At 35.4% G+C, this 19,018-nt stretch overlaps 1 protein-coding gene across 7 annotated transcripts in view; it reads left to right on the forward strand.

Moving 5' to 3' along the window:
- Positions 1 to 17,802, forward strand: part of Stum (mechanosensory transduction mediator stumble) — an 82,477-nt gene extending 64,675 nt beyond the window's left edge. The window contains exons 5-9 of one of the 7 annotated variants that reach the window (XM_076789469.1): positions 7,741 to 8,010; positions 10,330 to 10,549; positions 13,708 to 13,834; positions 14,122 to 14,316; positions 16,407 to 17,802. In XM_076789469.1, the coding sequence (XP_076645584.1) occupies positions 7,741 to 8,010; positions 10,330 to 10,549; positions 13,708 to 13,834; positions 14,122 to 14,316; positions 16,407 to 16,534 (940 nt within the window). In that variant the 3' untranslated portion in view covers positions 16,535 to 17,802. Of the gene's footprint in view, positions 1 to 4,162; positions 4,524 to 7,635; positions 8,011 to 10,329; positions 10,550 to 13,707; positions 13,835 to 14,121; positions 14,317 to 16,406 lie in introns of those variants that run through there. The other 6 variants (XM_076789468.1, XM_076789470.1, XM_076789471.1 and 3 more) reach the window with 6 other exon arrangements.
- The last annotated feature ends 1,216 nt before the right edge of the window (positions 17,803 to 19,018 follow it).

Raw genomic sequence — 19,018 nt, forward strand, 5'->3', positions numbered from 1 at the left:
TAAATCTTTAACACCGAATGACCACGACACTTTCTCGAACATTTTGAAAAGAATGAGTAAAATGCCGGCAAGCAAACGTAGAGTAAACGCAGCTAATATTTTCGTGCCAATGCTCGCTACGAATCTGTGAAGCTGAATTCTACACGTATTTACATATGTACACATATCGTGGCAATATCAACGAGCTTTACTGTTCTGTCAAACTCGAATATTCAGGAGTAGCTCGTTTAGTTTGATGTGCATGTAGCTAAATTTCATAATTCAATATTTATTTTTCGATTCCGTTCTGCGGTCAAAACAACATTGCCGATTCGAAGAGTTAACGATATTTGAATGTCGGTGGAGATAATCCACAGGAATGAGAACAGAGCTCCAAACAAAATTCTGTGTAAAACGGTCAGCATACGTAATGTTCTGACAGCGTATCGATTTGATAAATATTCACCTAATTAAGGGTCACCGAAATAAGAAACCCAAGGGCAATATGTAAATCGTAAGGGATGAAAGCAGTTCTGCAATTGAAGAGACCACAAATATTATTTCATCAATTCACCGTACCGTTTTATATTGGTGATAATTTGATATCAGATCACAAAATGGCATATTTACTTTATACACGATTTATAACTGACACGTTGACCAAAAAAAAATTTCGGCAAAAAGACATCCCTTAAAAAGTTTCATTAAAGTGATTTAATTAATGAGTCCAAATCTGCAGAGTTCACTTCCATTGCAGTGATCACTGCGGATCTTTATCCAAAATGAAAATTGTATGTATTAATTGCAAGACATGGGAACCAAATAGGAATTTATTTCTATCTTCAGTGGTTTTATGAAGTTGTAAGAAATGTATTGATACTCTTAAATTCTGGTACACTTTTTGTTGTTTGAAATTACACCCACCCATTTTTGCCATAAATGCAGAAAACCCGCCGTTTAGTGATCACTCTTTTAACTCATTTGGATCCTAGGAATCCTAATGAAATCTTAAGTACGCACCTATATCACGACAAAAATTAATTTTTAACAGTTGACGAAGTGCTTTCTTTATACCGTTGTATGTTAAAGTCATACTCGTTTAGTTATTAATTAATAGACTACGAATGTGTATGCAATTTAATATTTTCGTAGTATCATTTAAATTTCACTTTCTTTGTTAATGATTAGCAGCGAGAATAATGTGCCTATTGAATTTTGAAAATTTGTATAAGCCGCAGATACGTAAAGATTTTCAGTCTACTTATTAATATTTTGTCGTACTTTTACGTACTTCATATGACATTTATAGAAATGAAAGTTAAAAGTTTGGAAACTGAATATTCTAGGAATATTTATGTTTATTGAAAAAAGGGCGTATCTACAATCTGTCACAGTAATATTGGGACACTTTTAAAAAGACGATAACTTTTTTAACGTTGGACTATATGACTTGATGTTAGATTTCTGAAAAGTTGTAGAAAAAAACTTTTAGTATTTTTCTGCAGCTCCAACCAATTTGAAATTTTGCAAAACTACTTATTCACTTCATGTAGTACACTAATTGCTCTAACTTCCCAAAAACATCGAAGCCGTACGGTGCAATATTTAAAAGTATATGGTCTTTGTAAAAGTGTCCAAAAATTGCTGTGGCCCCCTGTATGCAGTCAAATGAATATAAATGATAAAATAACTTTTCGAGGAGTGATAATTATACAGCGGATTTTATGCATTTATAACAGAAATGGGTAGATGTAATTTAAACCAGTAAGAACATTAGAAAAATTTAAAAATGCTGTTATATTATTTTCAATTTATATGAAATTATTAAAGCATTTTATTTTATGAAGTCTATTCTTATTAAAATTTACTTTAAGTTATTATAAGAATTCCTTTAAATTAGTTCTCTTCATAATAATTCTCCTAAAATGAAATTAAAATTTAAATTTCTCTACAATTAAAGTTGTATTAAACATATTAGGCAAGAAAACAAATTTCTATTTCGTTCCAGTTTGTTGCAATTTAGGTAAAAAATTTTTATATTTCATAAAGATCCGCTGTCTAGTGATAATAAAATAGTCTTCTTTAAAGGATGACACAGCATCATGCAACTACATAGTCTCCAAATGGCTTAAAAATTAGTTATCTTTGTAATGATTCTTATAAACAAAACCAGCTCGGACATATTAATAATAGATTTAGTATTTCACCAAAGTGACTTGCTTTTAATCGTTCATAAAATTTGCAGCAGTATACCTTCAATAATTAAGTAAATGAATTTCCTCGCTAATTTTTTGCGAAAGCATGTTTATTTAGTCTACAATAAAATCACAACAGAAAGTCATTAGGAATGTCTAATACAACACATTCAACACATCGTTTTCTAAATAAAAATTTGTTTTCTTCAAATACGGTTATAATATATTAACACGTTCACTATCGAACCAGGAATCATAAAAATGTTAGAAATCGAAGCAACTTATCTAATGAAAGAAAACAGAAGACTAAATTTTTCGTTGTGGTTTCAACACTCCTGCATTTCCTAGATTCTAATCAAATTTTATATGGTTGACATACTAGTAAAAATAATTTATGAAGTTACAACCGCTCGAATGAACCTACGCTGAAAACTTCGAGCCTTAATTTTAAACGTGTTATTCTTGAAACATCATTTTTCAAAGTGGTGGGCATAATTGCGCGGCACCGCTCCGCCTTGCATACATAAGATCCGCAGTAACGAAAAGAAAATACTATATCATATTTATTTATTATTATATAATATATGTAATAATCATTTCCTTTCCTAAAAGACCCCCTTTGATCCGAGAACTACGCGATTCCAGTAATGTTTTTTTCGAATAGTACTATGGTAAATAATAGTAATAGTTTGACGTCGATCTTTATTTTTTCCCTAAAAGTAAAAGTTGTAAAAAAAAAGGAAATGTAAACCTTTTTTAGAGGATTTTAAAAGTGAGAACCAAAAAAAAAGGAGTCAACTATCAAGTTTTTCTGTTAACAAAATTTGTTTTCAAATTTTTTTATTTTAAAAATTTGTTTCCAAATTATTGGTACCCTTCTTATCCCGCCCCTCCCCTCAGTGATGCCACTGACTTAGTGACCCACGGGCTAATATTAAAGAAAATAATGAACTAAATTTGACCCATTTCTCAAAAAGGTTCGCCATCACTGGTTTAGAAGAACCGTTCCTAGTATTCGCAAAAGTCATAGGTTAATGATTTCTAACTCTACTGTAGCTCTTAAATATGTACTTATAATAATACGAAACGTCGTGATGCCATAATTTGCTCTCCAGTTATTCGAAAACATCGGCTACTTTTTAATGGCGAGAACAAGAAAACAAATGATCTTATACATTTCCATTTTTTTTACCAATCTGTGTAATTGCTCTCGCGCGGGTTGAATAAACGTGGAAGGAAGAAAAATGTGAACGTCGTGTAACCAGAGTTGGGCATCATTTAAGTAACTTTTCATTTGAATGATTATTTAAATAAAAAATGATTTGTTATTTGGAAGTTTAAGTAACAAACAAAAATAATTAGTTATATAGATCTAAATAATTATTTAAATAATAAATATATTTCTTATTTGTAAATACAATTTCAATTGTTAATTATCATTTAATTGCACATTATTTATTATTTATTATTTATTCGGAAAGTCATAAGCAGGAAATAAGGGTCTTCAATCGATATCATTGAGTCCACGAAGAGAGACGCGAGTTCAAACCGCAAATTCAATTCTTCTTGTATTTTTGTTGACGCGAACGTTTGTTGACGTAGACGAACTCAGTCCCCCTACTCTATGAATTCGAAATTCGTCCACCACTATGCCAAATTATTTATTATTTGTTTTCTCTTAAAATCCAAATAAGAAATAACATTTTATTTGCAAATTAGAAATAATAGATACATTATTTGTGGAATTGTTTAAATGATTTTATAATGAAATAAAAATGTAATTATTATTTGCAAATGAAATATTAATTTAATTGGTTATATTATTTATTATTTAAAATAAAATTTGCCCAACTCTGCGTGTGACGAAGAGATGGGAAGTTGGTAGGTCCACCCGGCAGTCTTGAAAAAGCGCCGGTGTTAAGGTAAAGAACTTCAGGCGTATCGATTTCGCGGTCAACCGAAGAAAGCCTTGTTCTACGTGTGTGCAGGCTGGCCGAAGGAGAAAATCTTTGCGTGACCGGTTGCTCGGCTGACCACCCTCTTCGTTTCACCGCCGTACGTCCACCGAGGTCCGGCCAACCCCTGTGGACTGCGGTACCTGCAATCTTCGTGCGACACGAGCAGAGCCGCGATGCTCGCTCGCCACCCTCTCTTGAGAACAGTTACGATTTCTTCTCGTCTGCGAACACCACGAATCGATCAGCTGTCCGACGATCATTCTCCGCAAGTTGTGTGATTTTTCTGTTCACCGTGCGGTCCCGCGTCATCGCGTCACCGTGTTTCGTTCGTTCACCGAACGGACCCGTGAGGCCATTCTCGTCTCGGTTCTTCAACACCTGGGGTCGAAAGGTAAGGTTTTTCCGAGCGAGTGCGTTCGCTTATCGAATGCAAAGCGAAATCGCCAAAGACACTCGGAAGGAAGGGTTAGGTTCGTGACCGGGCAACAGGCCGACACACACGTGGGGAATTTTGCGCACGTTGCTCTTCAACGACGATCGATACGAATTCTACGCGACATTTCTTCGTATCCCCGACATTTTGTTCTGCGAATTCACGCCGGACAGGGAGTGGGGACAGGCTGGATTTATGCGGCGACGACGCACGAATCGATACGATTCAATTGGTACCACGATCGCCGTCACACGGGCTTCGATTTAGATTCAGATAACGCGGTGATTGGTTGCGCGGATCATTTTCGGTGATTAATTACCGATGCTGTGTATCGGACCTTGGTGGGTCCCGAGATTTAATGGGCACCTAATTCCTTAGATTGCCGGGGTGTCTTTTAATATTGTTGAAAGTGTTAATCGTCTCCGGTCGGCTGTTGTAGCCCGATATAACAGTCCGTTTCGAAACGTTACGATGTTTAACAAATTTGAAACTTTTTCTACAAAGGTTTGTATACCGAATACGAAACTGTAAATGTTTTTGTTACTTCTGCGCAGATATGAAAAGAATATTTATTCGCCTGCTCAAATTACACTGCTAATATTCATTTATATTATATTCTTACGGATACAATGATAATAATTTTGCATAGGTATTATCGTATCAAAACATTTCGGTAATTACAGTGTTTACTCCATATATGGACAAAACACGGGTCTAGCCAGTGACATATCTCGGCCAGGAGATTACTATTCTTTGATCCATGCCGAACGTAGAAAAAGACAGTAGTGAAAATAAGAAGTAATGAAAAATAAGGAAGTTCTATTATTGGATTAGTAGTCGTCTCTTGAGTTTCAAGGTCTCTCACGTGGTATACCCCGCGACAGTGGGGATAGTTCTGGGACTTTTATCGGATAGACATTTGGGACATACATATATAGAGTAAACACTGTATACACTTTAACGATTTCTCACCGATTTGGATGCCCTTGAAATATGTTGTTAACGTCATCATCCTGAGCAACCTTCCAGCAAAAAACTGTTAGGATCACTACAGCGAACTTCGCCATTTTAAACGAATTTTGATTAGAGTTTGGGTTAGATTTCTTTCGGTGGGGGTGCAGTGGGAGAAGCGAAGCTCCTCCCTCTTCCCCGTCATAAAGGACAAATACGGTCGTTGGAAAAAAGCGGAGTACGCTATAGTCATCCTAACAGTTTTTTTTAACAGTTTAGGGAAAAGTTGCTCAGAATAATGACCCAGACAATATATTTCAAGCGTATCAAAATCGGCGAGAAATCTCTTCTGCTAGATATTTACTATTTATTTTTTCGAAACTATATGCGGGAGAGCTTAATTGCAAAATAAAAATATCAGATTATAAATCCAATAATATTAAAGAAGAAGGCGTAAAGGGATGTAATATCATTTACAAGTTTAGATTGCTATTTATAACAACGTAAATTATCAATAAAGATTCTCTTAAGCTAATACGTTAATTGCGTATCTTTGCGTACAAATTTTGTTCAAATTATCGTTTGAATTTTTCTTCAAAAAATCATGCTATGAGAATGTTGCTAGGCTTCAAAGTTTGTTTATTTTTCTAACTTTATGCACTTATCGTGTAAAAAATTTTCTAAAAATTATAAAAATACAAGATATAGTAGAATTGAATAGAGTTTCATGATATTTTTACTTCACCGAAAGTATTAAGGAAGGAAACAAATTTTCGTGTAAATTCAATGGTACCGAAAAACAGTGAGTTTGAAATTGATTATTAAAAAATGAAATGGTTTTGCAGTTAAAGTGGAACGAGTTGAGGAAATTATTGTGACCTAATGCTAAGTTGCAGAGTTATTGCAACAAACATGGTATCATATCAATTGCTTTATAGTTGTTCCGTTTATTATATACGGAACACATAAGGACTAAATTCCCTGGCAAGGTCGAAAATCTGCGACTTTCACCCTTAAACTTTCATCTTGAAACGTTTGTAGCTCATTGCAACGTTGACCGATTTCGATGAAATTTTCAGTATGCATATAAGTTACCGAAATCTATAAAACGCATTTTTTAAATTATCGTTACAGGCTCAGATAAAAAAGTTGAAAAATCATAATCTTTTCATTTTTTATCATTCCAACCAATTGCAATCTAAAAAATGTTTGTTTAGTCATTGTCTAGCAAACTAGTTGGTCTAACATCTAAAAAAGATTCAAGTCATTTGGACCAATTTTAAAAAAGTTATTCCAATTGGGAAGGTGTCAACATACTTTCCGACGCGACTGTATAACCAACACACATGTATTACCAAATGCAGTCCTTAAATTTTCAATATAGGCCCACATAAAAAAGTTGTAAAAAGCAACCTTTGAAATTTTCTCCACAATTTTAACTAATTTCAATTTGTCCAAAAAATTTCTTTTACATCAGCTAGGACATCAATTATTTTGACATCTCGAGAAAATTAAAGTCGTTTGGTCGAATCTTAAGAAAGTGATTGTCTTTTTAAAAGTGTCCGAATATTACTGTAACAGACTGTACCAAGTGCACAGCAACTAGCAAACTAGCTCAGCGGTAATAATTTAATGAAAAAGGTTCACAATTTACTTTTCACATCTGTAAAATTAACATTTTTTAAGATTTCGAAAAATCCTATGAGGCTACTACATATCCAAATTTGGATAAAATCTGAAACAGTGCTTTGAAAAGTGTCCGATTTCGCGTGGAACGGTCCTATGTATATGTAAATAGTGCAGTCCTACATAGGCACCGGAGTTAGGCAAGTCACTCTGTGTATCGATTTGCCCTATAATCGATTGAAAAAAAATAACCAAGGTAGACCTTGAAATCTCTTTTACAATACCGTTTTTAGAAGTATTTACTACATAATTATTATTATAACACTTTTGTCATATCTCTAAAAATTTATGAGATGCTTGAATGCTCCCGGGTAAACGGTGATAAAATACATTAAGGAACCAGTGCTGTCCTTGAAGCATCCTGTATCAATACTGTATTAGCCGCGTAGTTATTGCTCCTTTCATTGACGCCTGTCGTTTCATTCTTTCTTAGCCGAAGGCTCCTTTATCGCGAAGTCGATCGATCAAGGAGGCCGAGTAGGCGTTTTTTAATAATGCTAACAGCATGGGTCGGGGTGCGGCCGCCCTTCGATTGCAGGGTGTTGGTAGCGGCGAACGGCGTTAGCGAACGGCCACCCGAGAGATTTTTCACGCGCTGGAAAAGATCCTTGAGTCGGTGTTGCCAGTGCTGTCCAAGCATGAGGTGTCTTGCTTGTCGCACCCACCCCAAAGGGCTCGCCTGGCCCAGGAACAATACCAGGACAACTACCATGGTGACGACAAGGAATGAGACTGAACAACAACCTGCCGCCGCGAGGGATAGTGGGTCTGCTGGCGGCTGCTGGCCTAAATTCAAGAATAGATGCAGGTAATGACAAAGAAGTGCTCCTGGACCAATATGGAGGACTTCAGTTGAGTTATTTATTTATTATTATACAGGGTGTCTATGGTCTCAACGGGCAAGGTTTTATATTCTATGTAAGAAAAGAATGTTATATCAACATATAGGTCGTTTTAAGCTTTATAAAAAAGTTACAGTAAAAATAAGAATTGTGTACGGATTTATAATTATTATTATTTCTACTAGTGCCAAGAGTATTACGCTACCTTTGATTGCAGATGGTAAACACGACCCGTATAAACACTCGTTGAAACCTGGGACGCCTTGTATAAAATGAACAGTTAAAATCAAACAGAAATAGCAAGAATTATTAATTTAAAGTACTAAAGACTCTTACAAAATTTAAAGAGAATTAAATAGCATACAGATATCACACATACAATTATGTTAGTCTTCCTTTTCAAGTAGATGGATAGTACGAGTATGTTTAATTGTATGAATATGATCTCAGGGAAAAAACTTCGAACTGAAATGTATTGTAAAATTTATACACTTTTTAACTTCATGAATGTTCGTTTGATAGTGAGATTAGAAGTATGTATGGAGAATCTTCTGAAACCCACGAGTATTAAAAATATTTTAATCGTCTCGTCTAGAAAAAATTTAAAAAGATTATTTATATAAATCAATTTTTCTAGCGTAAAATTATTTTTCATAAAAATCCACGATAGAAGTTAACACTCATCTAGAGAAATCATACGTTTAAACTTCGTGCTCGGTATCACTGCGGATTGCATAGAGTACACATTAACAATTGTAAATACATGTAGGATCGATACCGGAGAGTCTGTGTTCTTGAATTAATTTTAGACTAATTTAGAATAATCTAGGTCACTAAATCTTTTTTAATTTTAGGCTAACAATAAGCTTAATCTATTCCAGGAGGTCAAAAGCACTAGATCATTCGATAGCTTATCGAAAGAAAATACTTTGTGCCAATTTTCAACCTTATATATCGACATGGGGGTAGTAACGGGGTGACAAAGAAAATCAGGTTTTTCCGTAATTTTTCTTATCCTCATCAATTTAAAATTCTGAAAAATCGGGCATATTTTAGCTATTAGAATGCACATCTTTTTCAGAATTTTTAGCTTCGAAACCGAATTTTAAAAAATAAAAAAATTTTGAAATGCCGATTTCTTGTAGAAGTTATGTGACACTAAGTTTATATTTTTACAGTTTTAGCATTTCGTTATGGTTGTTAACATATCATTTTTCAGATTTTTCAAAGTGGGGGCACATAGTTAAAAAAATCAAAAACCGCTATTTCTTACCTTTTCCATGCCCGTACAAGTACCATGTTGATATGACTCATATAATTAATTTCTTAGATGGACATTATATTAAATTCTAAATAATATGCATGTATTTCGATGGAAGAGTTCTTACCCCTCTGCTGCATTAGTCTTCGTCGCTGTCATTAATGATTACAAGGAGTATTGGTTCCAATACTCCAAAGGTTGAAAATTGGCACAAAGTATTTTCTTTGGATAAGCTGTCGAATGACCTATTGCAAATTCAATTTGGTTTGGGGACACTTTTGACCTCCTTATCCGTCTACACCCTTCTTTCCTTAATAGGAGATCCTATTCTCTCCTTAATATTAATATATTTAAAAATCTACATATGTATACCAGATTAGTTTTCACTTGTATGTATAGCCCCACTGTATGCATTTAAATCATTAAACGAGAGAAATTTACATGCTAAATTGATAAACCATGTTTCTCCAACGCGTTCGGAAGCCAGATATTTTATTTTATAAACTGCTTCGAGAACTACGGTCGTTTGTAATTATCTCTTTCTGACTGACAATGAGTGGCAAGAATCTGAAATATGCGAAGTTTTATAAAAGAAATCGTTATAAACGAAGAATATCGAAGAAGTGAGAAAATTAATTAAATCTCTGCTGACCTAATTTTTTACGCCAGTAGACATAATGTATTTAGCTATTGAACTGATTGCTAGTTGTAAAAATCTTAATGTACAGAAATATATGTTCTAATTCGAAAAGATTGCGCGCCGATGGTATTGACTTTCACCTGGAACACAGATTAGGTGTTCGAAATAGTCATGATAAAAGTTTTATCGACACATTAACACTAATTATTTTACGCTTTCTACGTTTATTACTTCGAGAAATTGATTAGTGAGTCACTGTTTATTTAATTTAGGGAAAGCGGTAGTACATTCGCAGGAAATATGGTTCATGAACCATGTCAAATTCAATTCCTCGAATCACTAACCAGAAGTTCTTACTGATATTCAATTGTCTACGTATTGCAGGTGCACAAGACTCAGGGAAATTAAGTGTTGCTCAAGAAGATCAAGAATCGCGCCCGCCGAGGCAGCTGTCTGTTGTCCTCCTGAAAGAAGATTCGGCACGATTTGTCGTCGTTTGTTCCACAGTTGCAATTGCTGCAAGCAAAAGGCTGAAGCAGAACGCACAAGAAGTATACGTGCCAAGCACAGTCTTACCAGCGTCGCACCACCCCCACTATCAGAGGTGAATAAAATTGAGTACATGTCGTTTCTTGTATGTAGAGTCTAACTAAACAGTTTACTTTGAAAGCATGCAGTACTCAGGAATCCAAATAAAAGATCATTCGAGAAGCAAATATCTTTGCTGAAGTGTTTGCTATTTCGTTCGCGACAACGTTCCATTCGAAATAATTAACTACAGTATTTTCCTACCAAAATATTCTTATTAGCTCCATATTGATGTATTGTATACCCTTGCCATACAATATCGACTCAAAATGCCTATAAAAACTTCAAACAGAATTTATTGAAATAAAATTATATTTTGTTTTTAGTCTTGATCGGGCACTATAGTAAATGTAAATTTTATTTTTTCTCCTATTGTTCAAGAAATTGTTCAAGAAAAAGAAGTTTTAATTATTGTAGCAGTGACACATACCGTGAGGTATTATTTTATAATAGTGGTTAAACTTTATCTCAGGAAACTAAAAATTTTTAACTTTTTTTTTGATGTAATCCTGTATCTTTTGACGAGAAAATGTCGCAAATCCTATTTTCAATCCTAGGAGTTTCTAAACAGAAAATCATTCTCATTTTTACAAATACAGTTTTCTTTCGATATAAGACGATTATCAGATGATATTGTTTTTGAGTGGGCCAAGAGTTTATGGGTCCCATAAAGTTGCCTGGCATACTATAAAGTGGTCGGCCGTACAGCGACATCTTTTGTTGAGACAGGATAGAATATGATACACCCTCTCGTTCTGGCACTAAGCAGTGTCGAGCGGACCACTTCAAAAGAAAAAGAGGGGCTAGAGATTTTCTTGTTGTTAAAAAAACATCGTCGCCTTATATCAAAAGAAAATTGTATTGATTTCGTGAACACAATTTACTGATGTTCTTTTATTCCGTTTATCGAGTATTTTACGCTTTCAAATTGTAAATGCAGTCCTTACTCGATATATGTATGTCCCAAATATCTAGCCGACAAAAGTTCCAGAAATATCCCCATTGCTGCGGGGTATACCCAGTGATAGGCCACAAAGCTCGAGTGGTTCAAGAGAGTGGAGACCAGAAGACCACTACTAATCCAATACTAAAATTTCTTTATTTTTCATTATTCTTTTATGGGACTTTTACCAACATGTTCGCGGCATTTTTCTAATGAAAATGATACCACATATGATATAATTCCGATGATATTTATATGTGGTGAAAGCCTTATAAAAATATAATGAAAAATAAAGATACACCCGATGCGTATCACCAGGTGTACCGGTTAACAATTCTTAATTTCTGCGCTGGATGGCACTGGAAGCAAGTTCATGTTCACGGTCTAAACTCTTATGTTGTTTTGTTGCTATGACAATACCTTTCATAACGCCGTTGATGTTCAAACGATTTTGAGTTAGCGTCATATTTTTGTTGTGGTGAACATGTTTATTTTCAAACCAAATAAAGAACATTTGCTGCACATACTGCATGTCTTGTTCAATAAAAAAAAATGCGAGTGAACCCGTCGTATCCTTGTGGAAACTTACCATGAAACCAGGTGAAACAGTTAACACCGATCGCTTTCGTCAACAAATGATCAATTCGAACCATGCATTGATCGAAAAGCGCCGAGATTGGGCTAGAAGGACACGGAAAAGCCATTTTGCAACACGACAACGTTCCATCACACACAGCGAAAGTGGTCAAAAACACAATTTCTGCACTTGGCTGGGAACTCTTGCTCCACCCGCCGTACTCACCAGACTTGGCCCCTTTCGATTACCACCTGTTTTCATCGATCGCTCACATATAGTGTCCTTCTCGAGAATTTCTCGAGAAATTTTATAATTGATTATTTCTCATTTCTCGAGAAAAATTCGAGTATTTCTCAAGATATTTAAATTTAGGAAAATTCTTACGAATCTCGTTTATTTTATAACATATAAATTCTTAATTAAAACTTTAGACAAACTGAATACTGAATTGAATAATGAGTTTCTTATTGTTATTAAAGAAGAAATATCTAAAAGAAGAGACAAGATTGTTGTATCCCTTATAAAATATCTGCATAATCCAGAATCTCTGCAAAAAGATTCAGAAGATACATTTTTTTATTTAACATCCAAGGCAGATATGTATAAAATGACAAAACAAATTCTAAGCAGACTTCTTGGAAAATATAACAATGATTCTTATGAAAATAGTGAAAAACTTTCAGATTCTCAGAATGAGGAACTATCACTGGAAAAACAGTTAGAATTAGAAATTGCAGATAGCCTTCAAGAATTTAGTGTCAAGAGTTTAGCGACAGAAGAAAATAAATTCCGGACTCTGACAAAGGAATTCCAAATTTTTTAGTCCACTGGAAAAGGGACACCCAATCTTCAGCAACTTTTGGATGTTCCGTATACGATAAAGCCAACATCCACACAAAATGAAAGAAGTTTTTCTACGGCTACAGATTTTGTTACAAAAAAAAAAGATGTAGATCGTCTGATTCTACATTAGACGCAGTACGCTTCTTAAGAAGTCATTTCAAAACAAAAGCGTAATGTTTCACTTTATAAAAGTTTGGTACAAGTTTCCCAATATTTTTTTATTTAATTAAAAATTCTCGAGAATTCTCGAGAATTATCGAGAAATATAGTCTTATTTCTCATTTCTCGAGAAATGAAAAATGTTGAGAAATCAGGAACACTATTCACACACTTTCCCAGGAACATTTAAACAATTACGAAGATGTCAAAAAATGGCTTGATGACTGGTTCGCCTTAAAATGTGAACGATTTTTTTGGGATGGTATCCACAAATTGAAGGGCAGATGGGAAAAATGCATAGCTAGCGGTAGTGCATACTTTGAACAAAGCATTTCTTTCCTTTATCCCAAATTTAAATTATTTTCCTTAAAAAAAAAAAATTAAGAATTATTAATCGGTACACCTGGTATGTTTACACTCCTCGGCGACCGAGATCACTCAAGCTTCGCTGTCCTTTTCTACGTTCGGCTGTGTATCAAAGAATAGTATCTTCCAGCCGATATATGTCCCTGGCCAGACTCGTATTTTGGACATATATCGAGTAGACACTGTAGTTTCAACATTCCATGTTTTTGTACTAACAATAAGTATACATTTGTAACCTATTTAAATCGAATTATCATTAAATAAAAATCTTTATATTTAACAACAGGAACCGAAGGCTAAGATACCGGACGTTCTGGTGGAACACAATTCCCTAATGCGTGGCGCCATTCCGTGTTTACCAGTTCCTCTCGCTTGGTTTTGTTTGGTTTGGAACGTTTTACTGCCCGGTTCTGGTAAATCTACTTCACATATTACGCAAAATCTTATTATGTAATGCTTATTACGATATTATGAAAATAGTACATACAATATTGTGAGAAGATTAAAAACACAAATGGATAGTGATAGATTCGGGTGATGAGTTTTATTTTATTGGGGAATGGATTCTAACGCTGCGAAAATCGTATGGGGTTAATTAGGCACTCGGAGTGTTAAAGTGGTTTATTTTGTAAGATTGAAGCAATAATTCAAATCAGGAAAGTAATTATTTGGCAGATTTAAACAGTATTGTTGTTTTCAGGCACCGTTTGGAGTGGTATTTTCAACCTGTGCTCCGGCCAACCGAGATTTTCAGCGGTTGCTGGACTAAAATCGAGGCTAGGTGCGTTCGTGGTGAATCTGGTGGTTGGAGTGGGCCAATTGTTCACCGTTTTATTCTGCCTGGTCGGATGGGGTTGGAGCATTTGGTGGGGTGTCACTTTGGTCCGTCTAGCTAGTAAGTACCTTCAATTATCAGAGATAACGTAACAACTTGGACTTTTAAGTTTTTATACAAAAATTGTCAAAGAATTCACAATGTATAATACAGCCTTCAATCGAGCTCAATGCAAATACACATTACTTTTAACTCTCCTTTCGTGCTTATATACTTTCCATATTATTTATATTGCTTTCGTGATATTGTATGTATTTATAATGCAATCGAAAACAGAATAACTTTAAATCAGAAAAAATAAGTAGAAAGTGAAGAGTAAAGTTTGTTCATATAACTTTTAAAACTCAACGAGTCCGCAAGGAGTACTAGTTGGCGTTATGTTTTGTTTCAATGACTTCTGTTAAGGTTATGCTTTTTTCCTTTCGGCATTTGATAATTGTAACTTTTAGCTTAATTTTGCAGCCAATTGCGCGTAATTTTATTTAGAATTGTGGGTTAAGTGTCAATTTAAAATGGAATGTAAAAAGTCTTTTGACTCTCGTTTTTATTTCCGTAAAGGCAAAATGGTGTTGATTGCTTAACGGAATGCACGTGTCAGAATTTTTTTAAACAACTCCGTTCTGGATTTTTTACTTAAAAGTTACCAACGTTTTGATCGATCGACTGAAAGTTGATGGTAATCAAATGAAAGGCATAATTGAATCGGATCGTCATATAATTGTGCGAGAGGTTAAATGTATCATACACAATAATTGAAATAAAATAATAAATAATAATAATAAATAATAATAAAATATGTTGGACTTGTTAAGAAGCTCGATATTTGGGTTGCACACGAATTGAGAGAAATTCACTTAACACAACGCATCACCATATGCGATATGCTTCTCAAACGAAATGAAATCGACCTTTTTTTGAAGCGAATCATCGCTGGTGATGAAAAATGAGTTGTTTACAATAACACCAATCGACAGTGGCCATGGTCCAAGTGTAATGAGCCAGCACAAACCAGCTTGAAAGCTGAATTGCATCAAAAAAAGATCATGCTGTGAATTTGGTGAGACTATAAAGGCGTTGTGTATTTTGAGCTGCTCCCAAGGAACCAAACCATCAATTCAGATGTTTACTGTCAACAACTAATGAAATTGGAAGAAGCAATCAAAGAAAAACGGCCAGAATTGGCAAATCGCAAAGAAATCGCATTCCACACGCGTCTTTGATAACTTGTAAAAAATGATTGAGGCTTGGTTGGGAAGTGATGTCACATCCATCATACAGCTCGGACCTTGTACCATCAGACTGTCATTTATTTCGAATTTTTACAAAACCTTTTGAGTGGTAAAACTAAAGATGATGACCAGAAATCACATTTGTTCAGTTTCTTGTTGATAAGGACCAAAAGTTATATGAAATTAAAAGACCATCGAACAAAATGGAAAATATTTTATTGATTAAAGTTTATTATTTGTATAAAAAAAAATGGGTTTTGTTTCACCTCAAGAAACCGAAATTACTCTCTTGCCTACCTAATAGTTTATTACATGAAAAAACTTTGAAAAAATTGCAATTGTTTATGTACGATTTTTTCTTTATATCGATTTATTGAGCTTTGAATGAAAGTTGTGCTGCCAATTTTGCGATAATATAGGCTACACAGTGAAGGTTTACACGACCGAACTCGTTCCTTATTTTTTCCAAGTTTTAAGCAGTCGTTGTAAAGAGGAAGCTTCAATCATCAAATCACTAAAAAATCAGAAAAATTTTGTTTTAATGTTTTCACAAACGATTCAATTCGGAGCATTATCAACCAAGAAAGTATCGTCAGATTTTTACCAGCTGTATCATGTGAAAATATCCTAGAAAAATATGGATGATGGTTTGAAAAAGTAGAGGCTACAAGCTTTAAAATAAGTCCAGATTTATTGTTGTACTAATAATGTTCACAAAATGATTACAGTTTAAACAGACAATTTCTCGAGCATCAGAAATTTAGAATACAAACTTAGTACACTTTTAGTATACTAAGTATACTTTTAGTATACTTTTGGATCCATTGGAGGTATCGTATGTGTGTAATACCTCTTTTTCGCAGCAGTTGTTCCGGCGTTTGTTGTGCAGTTTGAAAAAAATGATCCTGTTTGTTATTTCAGGGAAATACAAACGATTCAAGGCTTCCGAAGCAGCCAGCAATGACCCGGAAGCTAGGGGCGGGGAATCTACGGCACTGCCGCCCGGTGTGCCGAGTCAAGCTTTAAGGGGAATGGAACGAGCTCGATAATCGAAACCGTTACTATCTTCGTCCTAGACTCCTCGGGAAAGCATTTTTATATCATTCGACTATGATTCTTCACTACGTGCCTTCCGAAACGCTGCGAACGAGGATCATGTTTTTCGCTCGTAGATCCACAATTCCGAAGACATTTCGAATCTATCGATCCTCTCACTGTTTGTGAACGCCTTACTGCGGGGTTAACGAAAAGATCAATAATTCTATCAGTGAAAATTTGTAACAAATTATCCAACTCGATGAGAATACTCAAAACAGTTTCCAAACAGGATGAAAAGTTTCTGTGATTTATTACGATTCAGCGACCACGTGGTTTCCAATCGAAAAAGGTCGGGAGGTTTTGCAATCCAAAAAATGTTGTTTTAAGGAACAGAGAGAATCAAAACGGTTTGAAAAAGTTCGACTAGAATTATCTACGTAATCGATTTTGGTGCAGGAGTGGAAGAATTTTCGGGGATTTTCACGACTCAACGAACAGGAGAATTGTTTGTTGAAAGAATACAACTTCAACCGATGCTGCAGCGGTTCGCTGTACCAAGAAACGCAAAGGAAGTTCTTGGAAAATTAATCGCTTTCAGTGAAAGCATATCTATTTGTGGCGTTCTTTCAAAATGTACTCGTTACGTCGATTGGTGTCTTATTTATTTTTGTTTTTCCCTTTTTCCTCGGACGCTCGACGGTTTTCCCGGCATTCTTGAGGAATCGAGAGCACAGAAATGTTTGCGGAAGAAATTGTATGTGCCTCTTGCTTCTCTTCTTTTCCCCGAAGGTTTTTTCCACGTCGACGAAATAAATACGTTTTGGAAAAACGCACTTTATATTTTTACAAGCGCAACACACATATTATGTATACATACATCCATATATTCAACTATCCGGTTACTAAACCTTATAATTAAAAGTCCTTGTAAATATGAAAATATATTACTTATATCGGTTTTTAATCTAATTACTGTTTTTGGTATTTTACCTAACACTTTTGAAGGTTTCGATCCAGTTCAATGACAATTTCATTCCATATTGAAAATTTTGTAACGGAACTGTTCACGAATCATTGAGACGGAAAATGTGGTATTATTTGTAATTAATTAGATTCTTGCGTTGACAAAAAGCTGTCAAGCCTTATATCATGTCGATTACTATGAAATAATTGTTCATGGTTTTCATGGTACGAAAGAAACACATCATTTTTATTCTGAGTTTATAAATTTCCGTAATTATGTATTCCATCAAATTTTCATCTCATGTTGATTAACTTTTTTATTAAACCTTTTTTACGTTGCTATATCATCGTAGAATTACGTATTTCGTCGATTATGTTGACCATGGTCTATGCCTAGCTGTAACAACCAAAATGAAAAAAGTTACACGACAACCATTTCTTTTTATTAAAATAGTTCATCAAAATCTTTTTCGTTGCTAATAACTGTTATCGATGAAAAGTTGTATTTGGACCATATATGTATGTATCGTGGTGAGATGAGAAGAAGAGGCTTGGAACGGCACAGGGGCAAGAGGAGCCTATTTTGTTTATTGTTTAGAATGGGGGTGGTTTAATGCATTTGCGTTCTACTTCCGGGGCCATTCCAACCCCGGGAAAGTGGGGAACTCTTCAGCGATCGTCCCCGTTTTATAGGGAGTGATGTGCAGGCCGGGAGTACCCTCTAACACTCCACCTTCCACTAGCACCCCCATTTATGGTTTGAAGATGACAGGATCATCAGGAGACTTTACTTCCACTAAAAGGGGCAAGAGGAGTCTAGGTCCGCTTATCCCCACCTCTGATGCTTCCGTAGTCCCAATGTTTACGCTTTGAAGTCACACGCTACATAGTATATGTGTGACCGCTTTAGCCAATATTTCGGCTACCACCGAAAATACGTGTGAAACGAAGCGTGCCCCTTCCACATTGATCCAATCGATTGCGCATTCGCACTGACGTCATCGCAATCCTGCCAAGGACCCATTTTGAAGGCCAGGTACACAACCCCTGTACATGGAACCCCCCATGAATCCTGCCAGGGACCTGCTTCTCATTTTACCACGATATGTACAGTGAATTCCCGATATAAGTCACTGCAAGCCTCGCGATTAAAGGTCATTGGAACTATTCACACCACCGCGGGGTATACCCCGTGTGGGGCCGAAGCTCGAGAGCCGCCACCGCCGAGAAGTGTAACATAACACGGTCGGGTATATCGGTGTGAGACCAGAAATCCACTACTAATTCAATAGCAAAACTTCTTTATTTTTTATTATCTTTTTATGAGACTTTTACCAACATATTCGTGGCATTTTTTTTTATGAAAATGATACCAAACACGGTATAAAGGTCTCTTCATACTTGCCGGGACCGGAGGGTTTTACGTACGGACTATAGGTCCAAATGCCGTGTTGCCGATATTCTGTCGAAGCTCGAGCGCCTTCGTTCCGGCCATTTGACTATTCCCAGAGACCGCCGTTGTCCGGCGGCTG

Source organism: Halictus rubicundus, chromosome 6 (assembly GCF_050948215.1).
Source record: "Halictus rubicundus isolate RS-2024b chromosome 6, iyHalRubi1_principal, whole genome shotgun sequence".
Taxonomy (NCBI): Eukaryota; Metazoa; Arthropoda; class Insecta; order Hymenoptera; family Halictidae; genus Halictus; species Halictus rubicundus.